Consider the following 14,945-nt stretch of genomic DNA (forward strand, 5'->3'; position numbering starts at 1 on the left):
GAAGGAGACTGAAACTCTGAGAGATTGTTGGATCTGTACCCACAGTCCCGTGAGTTCAACCAGTATGCCTTATTTTGCAATACCCCTGGACCTTTCTGAACTGATTGACCTGTCTAATTCTACCATCTTTCTCACTAGTATACACCAAGTTAAATCCAGTACAAACAAGGACAGGGAAGTAGCCTTACCTGTTGCAGGGTGGGCAGATGCCCCATGGCTCATGATAAACAGATCAGGCCCCTCGGTAGATTATAGCTCTACTCCTTGGCAAGAGGGACACTGGGCTAATGTCACATGTTTTCCTAGCTGGACACACTGTTATTGTCTCCAAGTACAAACCAAAGGTATGACATTTAGTCCACACATACACTCAGGTTGCAATGATTCAACAACAGACAGCCACGTGCAGTGTATTGGTGTAGATGCTGTGAACGGAAAGGATCTGCCCTGTAACAACCGTACTGTACAGGATCTCCTGACAGGTATATTAGCTAACGACACCGAAAGTCAGTCAAAAGGATATGAGTTGGCGAAAGGGACACAATTAGCCAAACTAATTACCCGATTATTCAATGGCACAGCAATAGCAGTTCCAGACGACATATACTTAGTTTGTGGACACAAAGCATACAAATGGTTATCCGAGAATGTCACAGGACTGTGCACCATCGCCAGGCTTACTCCTGCCACCTTTATAGTACCACACTCTGAAATTGACATAAATGCAGTACCTAAACACACCTTGTATCGTAGGGCCAAAGATAACACACCCAGACCAAATGGCAAGCCACATGTAGTAGAGATGAGCATTACCAACAAAATTGTTAGTTCCATCTTCATATATCCCATGATAGCGCAGATGTGGGATCATCTGGTAGTAGCAACAGACTACCTGGATGACCAAATATGGGAAGTGATGAGACTTATGAATACCTCAAACATTGTGCAAAACCAGTTAATTATTGTCACCAACCAACACACATTAGTTCTAGATTATGTTACAGCTAAAGATGGAGGTATGTGCCAGATCGTGGGACCCTCTTGTTGCCATTACATAGACCCGCAGGGTAATTTGCAAGTTAAGGTGGATATAGAGAAGATGGCGGATTTAAGAGATAAATGGCTGGATGCACATAAAGCTGATAAAGATACATGGTGGTCTGATACCTTCTCTTCCCTTAACCCCAATAACTGGTTCAAAGGTATTGGGGGTTGGCTCATGGGAATTGTCCAAGTAATATTGCAGGTAGCCCTAATAATATTGGTGATATATGTAGTGATTAAGCTCGTTCTTATTTGTGTGACCCGCTTTTCAAAAAGAATGAAGAAAACTGATGAACGACCTATTATGCTCCTCTACGGTGAGGAAGGACAGAAGGAAACATCGTTCAACACAGCTCCCCCTCCTCACAATGATGCCTGGCTGAGATAGGGTGAGATGAATCCCAGGGTATTACCACAAGTCCGAGCAACCGGGAGCCTACCTATAAGGGGTAGGTTGTCGCCACTGCGGGTGAAGAGGATACGAATGGTATGCCCAGGGGATTCGCTAGGAGAAGGGAAAGTCTACAATCAAGTCTCCAAGGGGGGACTGTTATGGACTATTGATACAAAATGGATACTTGCTTGTTGAGCTAAGATGGCGGCCAGGCATTCTGCCAACACCTATAAACTAGAATCTTACTTTGTGTTTTTATCATGTGTTTCTTTGTGGTTTCCGTTCAGCTCAAGCAAGCAGTTACAAAGAAAGAAGTAACAGTTTCACCCAGGAACAAGGTGGGGGAGTGAGGAGGAATTTCCTCTGGCCGTCAAGGTTACAGAAAAGTAGAGAGTTCATAGCCAATAGAAAATATATACTTTATCTTTCACCCCCCTCACTCCCTCCTCTCGTGAAAACTATGTATTGTCTGTTTTCTTAGAAATAAACCAGAGATCCTTTTTAACTCCATGTAGTGAGTTGTCTGTCTGATCTCTCCGTGCACGTATCTTAATTGATTTGGAGCAGTACATCAACTGAACTGACAGCTTTGTCAGAACCAGAACACCGGCACTGACGAGTGGGCTTTAGCTCTGCCCTAGCCTGTAAAACGGTTAACTCCTTCACTACCGAGTCACTTTTCACCTTAAATCCCAGGCCGATTTTTGCAAATCTGACATGCGTCACTTTATGTGGTAATAACTTTGGAACGTTTTTACTTATCTAAGCCATTCTGAGATTGTTTTCTCATCACTTATTGTACTTCATGACAGTGGTAAAATTTTGTCAAAATATTTCCTTTTTATTTATAAAAAAAATACACCAAATTTACCCAAATTTTTGAAACTTTTGCAAATTTCCAAATTTCAATTTCTCTGCTTTCAAAACAGATAGTGATACCTCATATAATAGTTATTACTTTACATTTCCCATATGTCTACTTTATGTTTGGATAATTTTGTGCATGCCATTTTATTTTTTGGGTACGTTAGAAGGCTTAGAAGTTTAGAAGCAAATCTACAAATTTTTCAGAAAATTTCCAAAACCCACTTTTTAAGGACCGGTTCAGGTCTGAAGTCACTTTGTGAGGCTTACATAGTAGAAACCACCAAAAAATGACCCCATTTTAGAAACTATTTTACAACTGATTTTACTAACTTTGTTAACCCTTTAGGTGTTCCACAAGAATTAATGGAAAATGGAGATGAAATTTCAGAATTTAACTTTTTTGCCAGATTTTCCATTTTAATCAATTTTTTCCAGTAATAAAAGGAAGAGTTAACAGCCAAACAAAACTTAATATTTATTGCCCTGATTCTGTAGTTTACAGAAACACCCCATATGTGGTCGTGAAGTGCTGTACGGGTACACGGCAGGGTGCAGAAGGAAAGAAACGCCATATGGTTTTTGGAAGGCAGATTTCACTGGGATCATTTTAAGTTGCCATGTCACATTTGGAGACCCTTTGATGAACCCCTAAAGTAGAAACTCCCCAAAAATGACCCCATTTTGGAAACTACGGGATAAGGTGGCAATTTTGTTGGTACTATTTTAGGGTACATATGACTTTTTGATCGCTTGATATTATGCTTTTCGTGATGTAAGGTGACAAAAAATTTTTAAATAGCAGGTTCTTACGGATGCCGGGATACCTAATATGTACACTTTTTTATTTATTTAAGTTTTACACAATAACAGCATTTTTGAAACAAAAAAAATCATGCTTTAGGCCCCTTTCACACGGGCGAGTTTTATGCGCGGGTGCAAAGCATGAGGTGAACGCATTGCACCTGCACTGGATCCGGACCCATTCATTTCTATGGGGCTGTGCACATGAGTGGTGATTTTCACGCATCACTTGTGCGTTGCGTGAAAATCGCAGCAAGCTCTATTTTGTGCGTTTTTCAAAATCACAAGCATCCGCAAGCAAGTGCGGATGCGGTGCGATTATTTTACGCACGGTTGCTAGGTGACGATCGGGATGGGGACCCGATCATTATTATTTCCCCTTATTACATGGTTATAAGGGAAAATAATAGCATTCTGAATACAGAATGCTAAGTAAAATAGCGCTGGAGGAGTTAAAGAAAATATATAAATAATTTAACTCACCTTAATCCACTTGTTTGCGCAGCCGGCATCTCTTCTGTCTTGATCTGTGAGGAAAAGGACCTTTGATGACGTCACTACGCTCATTACATGGTCCATCACATGATCCATCACCATGGTGATGGATCATGTGACGGACCATGTGATGAGCATAGTGACGTCATCAAAGGTCCTTTTCCTCACAGATGAAGACAGAAGAGATGCCGGCTGCGTGAACAAGTGGATTAAGGTGAGAATTTTTTTTTTTTTTAACCCCTCCAACCCTATTGTACTATGCATTCTGTATTCAGAATGCTATTATTTTCCCTTATAACCATGTTATAAGGGGAAATAATACAATCTACACAACCTTGAACCCAAACTTCTGTGAAGAAGTTCGGGTCTGGGTACCACATTCCGTTTTTTATCACGCGCGTGCAAAACGCATTGCACCCACGCAATAAAAACTGAACAGAACGCAATCGCAGTCAAAACTGACTGCAATTGGATACCTACCCGCCTGGGTTTGCCGCAACGCATCCGGACCTGATCTGGACACGCTCGTGTGAAAGAGGCCTTAGTGTCTCCATAGTGTGAGAGGTATCTTTTTTTTATTTTTTGGGCAATTGTCTTAGGTAGGATCTCATTTTTTGCAGGATGAGATGATGGTTTGATTGGTATGATTTTGGGGTGTGTATGACTTTTTCATTGCTTTGAACTACACTTTTTGTGATGGAAGGTGACAAAAAAAATTGCTTTTTTGACACCGTTTTTATTACATTTTTTACGGTGTTCACCTGAGGGGTTAGATCATGTGATATTTCATGTGATATTTTTTATACAGCAGGTCGTTACGGACGTGGCAATACCTAATATGTATACTTTTTTTTAAAATGTATTTAAGTTTTACACACTATCATTTAGTGTTTTAGTGTCTCCATAGTCTGAGAGCCATAGTTATTTTATTTTTTGGGCGATTGTCTTAGGTAGGGGCTCATTTTCTGCGGGATGTGGTGACGGTTAGATTGGTACTAATTTGGGGCGCATACGCCTTTTTGATCGCTTGGTGTTGCACTTTTAGTGATGTAAGGTGACAAAAAAATGTTTTTTTAGCACAGTTTTTTTTTTTTTACTGTGTTCACCTAAGAGGTTAGGTCATGTGATATTTTTATAGAGCCGGTCGATACGGACGCGGCAATACCTAATATGTCTACTTTTCTTTTTTTCCCTATTTTTTACTTTATTTTGGGAAAAGGACACTTTTTTTTTTACTTGAGACTTCTGTTTTTACTTTATTTTTGTCCTACTCTGGGACTTCAACTTTTGGGGGTCTGACCCACTTTAAAATGCATTACAATACTTATGTATTGTAATGCATTGGCTGTAAGTGTATTACACACTGTAATACACTTACAGCTTCCTGCCTGTGAGATCCAGGGGACTGGATCTCACAGGCTGTCATGGAAGGCAGCAGGTCCCTGTCACAGCAGCGCGGGGACCCGATGGCCACCCTGGCCCAGGCAGGATCCAGCACGTGCCGTGGTTAGCGCTGACCGCGGCAGTGCGAGGGTTAATGCGCCGGCATCTGTGTTTTCACCATCAGTGGCTGCTGGGCCCCTGCCGCTGATTGGGCCGGCGCAGCTCCTGCACCCACTCAATCAGCCCGCCGTGCATGTACAGCGCTGAGATTACTGTCCCACATTTCTGCGCCGTACATGTATGGCGCTGGTATCCTGCATGTTAAACATATGCATGGTTTACTTACCTGATAAATAGTTTGCATGGTTTACTTTACAATCTTGGAGTATGTGCTGCCAAAGCAATCACCAATAATGCCATGCAGCTTCTGCCAACACTTGTATATGGAGCGTTGGTAAGGAAAAAAGAAAAGGCCCCATTCCAGCTGCTGTTTTAGGCGCACTGAGGCGCGATCCTGCTGAACTCCACTAAGGAACAGCGGATCTAAGCTCCAAGAACCCATGGCCGTCCATAGTGAGGTAACTACCAGCTGCACTACCCACTTCATCAAGGTTAGGAGCAAGCCAGGGGACCTCCACATAAGAGGTACTGGCACGGCCACTTATAGGGAAGGAAGGATGAACCCAACGATCAAAATCAGGCCATCAGAGAACCCACCTATAGGCTCGGACTCTGCCAGCTGGGTTCCGGGCTGCTAAAGGACCTCTAACCCGAGAGGTGTTAGCAAGGCTATTCAAGACCTGGAAGGAGAAGCCTGACACCCCCCTATTCCCAGCCTTAGGCCCTAAAAGTTCTTGTAGAATCTCTTCAACCTTAGAGCAGGGAACCTCTCTGCGTCTAGCCCCTGTAGGGAGGTGGGAGGGACCTTCTAACCTCTCTGCTTCCTGTCCCAAGAAGGTCAAAGGGAAACAACCTCCTGTTGTGCTGCCATGAGGGAAGAGCTGGAAAACTGCTGAATATTTTTCATGGGACAACCTCCTTTAAAACAGTATTTCCAACTGGTTTAAATGAACAGCTAAGTTATAGTAGTTTCATCTTACATAGCTAGTGCTTTACCAGTGGTAGCCATGCATATCCTATGTACCTCATGAGATTCTTGCAAATTATTCCTATATAATCAGTGTTATGTCACATGCCCCGGTCCTCATCCCATCTGCTCCACAGTATCTGTACTTTCCAGGGCTACAAATAATCATTTAGCCCCTTTTCCATAATCACATTCTTGCAGCAATTTATAGATTGACACAACTACACTGCGATCACTTTATACTTCTCCAACCATTATGTCTTAGTTTAGTAGCAATATATAGACTGACATATTATGATATTGCTCATACATACAATTAATTCCCGGTACTTCTTCTTCAGCGCCTGGTGCCTCTCACGTAGCTGGTTGGCCATCAGCTTGTACTGGTCCCTTTCTTGCTGACATGTGTCCAGCTCTTTGGACAGGATCAGTAACGCTTCTTTTTTGCTTTCAAGCTTCCTTTTGCAGACAAGGAACTAGGGAAAAGAAGAACAAAAACTAGTTTATCTCAAGCAGTTTTCAGACCCAGAAAATGCCTAGGACGTATCTGCCGCCCCCTGAGTCATCAGGAGGGTTCCTGAACATGTGGCACTTCTGGCCACCAACAACAGCTCTGCTCTCCCTCTTCATCACTTCCATCTATACCAGCAGCCCCATATTAACCTTGTCCAACCCTTTATAAGTGATGGTCCATTTTCAGTACAGGACCTCGATTAGTGGGGGTCTAACAACCTGCATCCCCTCCAGTCCGCTATGCTGCAATGGCTCCGGCCATTGTCCAGGGGACAGAACTGGATACTGCAGCGTTTCTCCCAGTAAAGTGAATGGAAGCAGCCTGCAGAAACCAGCTACGTCCACTGTAAAATTAAAGCAGCAGAGTAGTCCTGGCGCCAAAGCTCCTGCAGAACGGCTCATCAGCTGGGGGGGGGGGCTGTCAGACCCCCATTGATCATATAGTAACGACCCATCCGGTCACTTCTTGTCGTTAATGCAATTTTAAATGGTTTCTTTTTTTGGAAACTTTATCTTGTAAATTAAGGCATGGAGTGCTTTCTTTGAGGACATCACAACCTCTTTAAGACTCCTACCGCTAGAAAAAAATCCACATCTGTATGCTGCCTGCTAGTGCACACCTGTATACGGTACATCAAGCTGTGGTTCCATGCAGTATATAGCCCACTCACCCCCTGGGTGGGGAGAACAGTCTACTAATTGAACTGTAGGTTGTTGTCTCCTTTGCAACAAAGATTTGGACCCTGTCCCAGAAATGTTTTATTGTTGGCACGCCCATATTGTGAGGGTTTTAGAGTTTTCCAAGTTTCTGATACCTGGGACCACCGCCCATCAGCTGTTTGAAGAGAACACGGTGCTCCGGTGAGCGCTGCCCCCTCATCCTAGGCCAGTGACATGGGGTTCATTGGTCACCTAGCCTAAGTGCAGCTCAGTCACATGTGACACTGGGTTCACACCTGAGCGTTCTGAAAGGAGCGCTCTGTATGCGCGATTGTACCGGCGTTTACAAATCGCACATACAGAGACAAGCGAACGCCCATTGTCGCGCGTTCCCGAAAGTCTATCTACGGGAACGCGCGACAAAACGCCCCAAAGAAGCTCAATAACTTTTTTGAGCGTAGGGCGGTTTTCAGCACGTTCAAACGCGCTGTAAAACGCTCAAGTGTGAACCAGGGCCATAGGGAAGCATTGGTTTTCATGTGTTGAGCGTTTTACAGCGCGTTTGAACGCGCTGTAAAACGCTCAGGTGTGAACCCAGCGTAAGTGAATGGGAATGAGCTGCAGTACCAAGAACAGCTGCTATGCAATGGATGGCGCTGTACTTAGTATGGCTACATTTCACATCTGGGTTTTTGCTGGATCCGGCATGGGATCAGTAAAAACACACCCGGTCAATAATACAAGCATCTGTTCAGAACGGATCCCGTTGTATTATCTCCAAAATGAACAAGATGGATCCGGCAATAAGACCATTGTAAGTCCGTGTCTGAAAAAAAAAACTGATCCGGCACCATTGACTTACATTGTCTTTCATGCTGGATCCATCTTTTCAGTATTCAATGACACGCTTGCAGCAGTTTTGTGTCCGGTGTTCTGCCACTTTTCTATACCCTGACAAAAGTCTATACCCGGAAGTGATGTAGCTGCACTGGATGGTAAAGAAAGAGATGGATAGTAAAGAAATGGAGGGCTGGGAAAATGCAGGGGCTTTCTACCAGATTAACATACTTTAGCCAAATGCGCTTGCGCAGCACGCACACCCCCTCCTCCAGCTGATTGCAATGAGTCCACGTGACTTCTGGTGCAGCTACATCACTTCCGGGTATAGACTTTTGTCCGGGTTTAGAAAAGTGGCAGAACACCGGCATGGGAACGCAACAAACCGGAACAGAATATATTCTGGTGCACTCCGTTTTGTCCCCATTGACAATGAATAGGGACAAAACTGAAGCGTTTTCCTCCGGTTTTGAAATGTGTCAGAGGATCTCAAAAGGAAAACGCAGGTGTGAAAGTAGTCTAAGCCGGGCATGCTCGACCTGCGGCTCTCCAGCTGCTGCAAAACTACAACTACCAGCATGCCCTAATAGCTATAGGTTGTCCCAAGTGTCCCTCTTTCTGACCCAAGTCCCTCTCTGCTTTATAAATGTCCCCTCTTTTCCATTTGAGGTGTAGATTTGCATTATTACATTTACAATGTTGATCCAGAATGTGTTTTCCTGGTTCCTATCTATATATTAAAGCCCGCCTTGCATATTATTTCATTATTTGATGCAATTTGGATTTGAATTTTTTTTATATAATTAGATACGGTAACTTTTGCACTATTGTGTAAAAAAAAGCTTTTGAAGTATATAAATATGCAGTAAAAGTGGACCTTTTACACAATAAATCTTCATGTGATAATTAAAGTTGTGTTCCGGTTACATCAATTTATCCCCTTTCCACAAGATTGGGCATAATTAGATCGGTGGGGGTCCTACCGCTGGGACCCCCAATGATCACAAGAACGGGGGCCCTGTTCAGAGTCCTGAAATCTATGGTATTAGAACAGGACCTCTCACGGACACACGCTTTATCGCATGAACTCACTTGTGTTTCTCTAATCTTACACTTGAGGCTCACGCGCCCGATCATTGTTGTTTTGCAGTCCGCAAATTGCAGATCCGCAAAACCCAGATACCGGCTGTGTGCATTCGTAATGCAGACAATTATAGGACAAGTTCAATTTTTTTTGCGGAACGGACATGCAAACATATGGACACGGAACACACACGCAGTCATTCCCATTTTTTTGGTATTGCTGATGACAGTCGGCAGAGAAATTACAGAACACAATACAGGAACCGATCCCTTTACCAGTCAATAAGGGTCCGTCAGCATCCATCATATGGATCCGGCATAGAGGTCATGACCCCTTTATACATAGAACAGTCTGACACTACTACCTGGAGGGGGCCGCCCCCACATTTGTCAGAACTGCCCAGTTCAGTTTAGTGTACGTCACACAAGGCTCTGTTCACACCACATGTGGGCATAGTAAGGCGCCTACCCTGCATAGGGAGGCCTCCACAGGTACATCCATCTGCCAATGGCTTCCGCTACACCTTTACGCATACTTTTCCAGATCTAAACCTGTAAATGCGTACCTAAAGGACAGTCTTTTGCCAGTATGTGTGCGGGTATAGCAATGTATAACCATTATGTGAATAGCGCCCTATTGAGTCTATGTAAATGTGGCGCTACGCCTTCACTAAGGCACAGTATTTATGTGACCTGCAGCGTGATGGACTTTGGGGCTTGCATTGTCTGTGCCCATGTACAGAACAGGATCTGTAGACTGTACTGCCATGGCACCTGCATCACCTGGGCCTAAGGTTTCATGGCACGAAGTCTATGCCAAGCCCCCCTGTCACTCCTGCCTCAGTGTATGTAAACTATAGTGCAGCATGGAGGAGAGCAGGCACCATCCTCACCTCCCAGTCCCGGCCATCATCCGGGTCTCCCCCACCTCCGCTCCTCATCATGCTACCGGGCTGCTCCAGCTCCCTGCAGTCCCCTACAACCTCAGCCTCAGCTCCCGGGGACGGCGCATGCGCAGTGCCCACTCGCAGGCGTTCACAGTCAGGGTTGGAGCTGCGCGGGCAGCCAATCAGAGAGCGGAGCCAGGGCTATTCCCGGTCAGGGAGGATTCCCTCGTCTCCCAGTGACGTCACCGGCATCTGGCTCCTGTATTCCTGGGCTGCCATAATGTACGGACGTGATGTGTGCAGTGCTGTATGCTGCCTGCTAGTGCACACCTGGCTCCATGCAGTATATAGCCCACTCACCCCCTGGCTGGGGAGAACAGTCTACTAATTGAACGGCATGTGGTTGTCACCTTTGCAACAAAGATTTGGACCCTGTCCTAGAAATGTTTTATTGTTGGCACGCCCATATTGTAAGGGTTTTAGAGTTTTCCAAGTTTCTGATACCTGGGACCACCGCCCATCAGCCGTTTGAAGAGAACACGGTGCTCCGGTGAGCGCTGCCCCCTCATCCTAGGCCAGTGACATGGGGTTCATTGGTCACCTAGCCTAAGTGCAGCTCAGTCACGTTTAAAGGGGTTGTCCAGGTTCAGAGCTGAACCCGGATATATCCCCATTTTCACCCAGTTAGCCCCCCCTGAGCATTGGAGCATGAAATGCTCCTTTTGCCTGCGCGATTCAGGCTCTTTTTGGAGATCCGGTGACGTCACCGGCACTAATTGGCGGGCTTTAGTGCTGCCCCAGCCTGTAAAACGTGCGCTCATCAGTGCTGGTGATGTCACCGGGAACACTGCTAGGCAGAAGCCTCCACCTAGCAGTGCAATACAGCGCAGGGCAAGGGAGAGCATGAAATGCTTATATCAGAGGGCCTGTCTGGGTGAAAATGAGGATATGTCCGGGTTCAGCTCTGAACAACCCCCTTAAGTGAATGTGACTGAGCTGCAATACCAAGCACAACCGCTTTGCAATGGATGGCGCTCTGCTTGGTAAGCTGTGAGGAGGCCACAGCTCTCACTGGAGCGCTACAACCTCCTCAAACAGCTGATCGGCAGGGGTCCCAGGTGTCGGAGCCCCACCAAGCTGATATTGTTGACCTATCCTGAGGATAGGTCATCAACATCAGATACCCAGAAAACCCCTTTAAGCTATGCCACTTTCATACCTGGCATTATTTTGCTATCCACATTTAGAAAAAAACTGTCTAAAAAGAAAGGCGGTCTTTGCTGATGTTCACATTGGCGCTAATATTTCCATTGTTCTGTTCCGTCATAGGAGCAGGGGACACAACACAGACGTGAAGAAAGCCTTAGTTGGCCATATCAACCAATCATAGTGCAGCTTTCATGTCATAGTCTGCTCTTGAAAAATAAAAGCTGCTCTGTGGTTGGTGGCTATGAGCAACAAAGACAGTTCTCCATAAAAATACCCCTTTAGTGGAGAATTGATCGCAACTGTACACCACAAAAGTCAAGAATTTTTTGTGCAAAGCCAGATTTGTGGAAAAATGTAGTGACTTTTTGGGTTTTTACATGGCACACACAATGTTTTGGTCAGGGCTTAGCAGGAGGGATGTGGTGGCCTTCCAATGCCAAACACAAGTAGCTATGAATTACAATAATACTGGCATATACTTTGGCATAAATTGGATTTTCTGAGCCGGCAGAAGATGCACAAAATGTATTTGAGGCCTGTCTCTCTTGAAAAAAACTTACGGCATTTTACTTCAGTGCATTTTTTACTGAGACGGGCAAACGAAGCCCTTAGATTTATGAAAAGAAAAGAAAGACTGTCTTTGTTGCCAAATCAACCAATCACAGCGCAGCTTTCAGCTTCCAAGAGCACTATAAGGAATGAAAGCTGTGCTGTGATTGGTTGCTATGGGCAACAAAGACAGGCCTTTTTTTAGGCACTTTTCATAAATCTAAGGGCTTCGTACGCCAGTCATCACATCGCAGCTTTTGTTTCTCCAGAGCAGTTTAGGAAATAAAAGCTGGGCTGTGATAGGTTGCTATTGGAGACAAACACAGTTTTGTTATAGGGGCCTTTCTGAAAAAGGCGGCAAACTACGCCGAAAATGAAATGGACCACTTCTCCACTTTTCCTTCACACCAGTTTTCAAACATCTTCTCCTCAATGTAATTTGGAAGCCTGTTAGTATTCCCAGTATCATACCTCCCAAGCAGGGCCGGCTCCAGGTTCATGTGGGCCCTTGGGTGATGAATCTCAGTGGGTCCCCTTGTGGTATTTGTTTACAGTGACATGTCCCCCCCTGTGGCTCCCACACACTATAATGACCTCCAGTGCCCCCCAGATAGCATAGTGATAGAGATGTGAATATCAATCTGTTTCAATGCCTCTTCCATATCACAAGTGCCTCCCCTCCCCTTTGATTCAAGCTGCCTGTTTATTCAACAGTGGGCCCATGGCCGGTTTTAGACAAAATGTGGCCCTGGGTAAAATCAAAAGTGGGGCCCCAAATCTTGTAATAATGTACTAACACAGTCACATTTTGTCGATTCTGGCCCCCCCTCACAGATTTACACCCCATAAAGCCCCACACACAGATCTGCCCCCAGAATAGGCCACATGCCCCCTCCCCTCACAGGAATGAGTTCCCTTCCCTCACAAAAACCTATAGCAATTTAGTGGGTGGTCATACAGTATGTACCCCAGGACTGCACAGCACTAGACCCTCCCTCACCCGGCCGCTTGCAGGCATACACAACGCCTCTCTCCCAAAGTACCTGCACCAGCTCCAGTGTCAAGACACAAAGAATTTGGTCATGTGACCAGTAACCCTTTTCCAGCATCCACCGTAAATGTACGGCACATGTCGGCTCTTTAAAGATGGTGTCTGCTCTGCAACCAGGCACTCGCTACCAATGTAGCGGAGATCGGGGCAAGCACCCAGTTCTTAAAATGAGCCGCAGCCTGTACTAGGCTTCCAGGCTCATTATTAGTATATCCTAGTTCAGGCCACTAGGTTTTATTGGATTTATTTTTCCATCACAATATACACTGCTTGTTTCCATGGTTACAGACCACCCTGCAATCCATCAGTGGTGGTCGTGCTTGCACAATATAGAAAAAAGCACTAGCCTATGTGCACTCCCATGGTCCCCGGCCACCAGAGAGACTAAAGCTTTTTCCTATAGTTTGCAAGCACGACCACCACTGATGGATTTCAGGGTGGTCTGTAACCACAACCCCTTTAACCACTGAGCTATAGAGCTTCATGTTAACCTGCCTTATATTTTTTGTTTTGTAATTGCACATTTATTTTGTGCCATACATTTTTTTTTTTACAAAAATAAATAAATAATGATACTGTTTTTGTATAGTAATATAATACAATGAGAAACTACTATGAGTTTTTTTTTTGTCATAGTTTAGCATTGAGCTCTATAGCTCAGTGGTTAAGGTTGTTGCCTTTAATGTAGAAGGATGTGAGTTCAAATCCTGGCAGACATTTCAGAAATAGAGGCTAAATTAGACTTAAATACACTGGGTGTCCCCAAGCATACTGACAATGCTTGGGGATACCCCCTTCATGTCCATAGCACTGACTCCATATATGGACATAGCCATATACGGATTTAGAGCACGGACTCCTAAGCCAGGAACAGTCCCTCTTTGCTCCTTATATGTCCCTCTTTTTGATCTTGAGGTGTAGATTTGCATTATTACATTTACAATATTGATCCAGAAAGCGTTCCCCTGGTTCAAATCTATATATTAAAGCCCACCTTGCATATTATTCCACTATTTGATGCAATTAGGATTTAGACATTTTTATATTCAGATATTTTTGTGCTATTGTGAAAAAAAACCTATTGAAGTGTATAAATATGTAGGAAAAGTGGATCTTTAACACAATAAACCATAAGTGTCCCTCTTTGACCGTCCAAAAAGTTGGGAGGTATTCAGTGGCGTAGCTAGAAATGACTTGGCCCCACAGCAAATGTTTGGATAGGGCCCCCCTCCCCCAGTAGTTTTTTTGCAACCCCTTCCTTTCATGCTGCCCCCATTCCTGTGGCTAGTAAAGATCGCTCTCTCAGACCAGGCCCGGCAGCTGTTCCATCCGTTTTCTACACTGTCTATACTGTCACTGTATATAATTTCATTGTGTAATACTGTTGAGGGGGCCCTGACAAAATCTTTTAGTCCTCCTCCTACTGGATGAACCCCTTCTGGGTCAGGGCCCCATAGCAGCCGCTTCCCCTATAGTTACGCCCCTGGAGGTATTCAATATAGTTGCGTATGTCAGGATAAAGTCCTGTCTTCCTCTGTATATTTATCCTGTGCTGGTTTTCACCTACAGCTAGTATAATATACAGTTGCAAGAAAAAGTATGTGAACCCTTTGGAATGATGTGGATTTCTGCACAAATTGGTCATAAAATGTGATCTGATCACAACAATAGTAAAATCACTGTCCAAAAAAAACCATTGCTGCACGTTTACAGTTTGCACAAGAGCACCTGGATGTTCCACAGCAGCAGTGGCGTACCGCCCATAGAGGCAGACCACGCCACTGCTATGGGGCCCGCGGCACTGGGGGGCCCGTAGCGCAGATAAGGCCCCGCCCACTCATGACCTGCAGCCGGCTATGCGGCTGCTTTTCTCCCCATGGCCCAGCCCCAACATCAACTCATCTTCTTCTGCAATCTCCGCGCCCCCCCCCCCCGCCTCCATGTTTAGTTGAATCGCCTCCCAGAGGCGCGGCTAAGTCCTCAACACCGGCCCCCCTCCTCAGCGCCGCGCTCTGCAAACACCCGATCCTCCTCTCGTCGGCGTCCCAAATCCCGCGCAGGCGCAGTGCCGGCGATTGCCTGCGC

At 45.1% G+C, this 14,945-nt stretch overlaps 1 protein-coding gene across 2 annotated transcripts in view; it reads right to left on the minus strand.

The window, feature by feature from the left end:
- CCDC149 (coiled-coil domain containing 149) overlaps positions 1-14,945 on the minus strand; it is a 92,355-nt gene that overhangs the window by 67,831 nt on the left and 9,579 nt on the right. The window contains exons 1-2 of one of the 2 annotated variants that reach the window (XM_044296512.1): positions 10,058-10,160; positions 6,386-6,547 (exon numbers count right to left, since the gene is read on the minus strand). In XM_044296512.1, coding sequence (XP_044152447.1) covers positions 6,386-6,547; positions 10,058-10,108 — 213 coding nt within the window. In that variant the 5' untranslated portion in view covers positions 10,109-10,160. Of the gene's footprint in view, positions 1-6,385; positions 6,548-10,057; positions 10,161-14,945 lie in introns of those variants that run through there. The other variant, XM_044296520.1, reaches the window with a different exon arrangement.

This window comes from Bufo gargarizans, chromosome 1 (genome assembly GCF_014858855.1).
Source record: "Bufo gargarizans isolate SCDJY-AF-19 chromosome 1, ASM1485885v1, whole genome shotgun sequence".
NCBI lineage: Eukaryota > Metazoa > Chordata > Amphibia > Anura > Bufonidae > Bufo > Bufo gargarizans.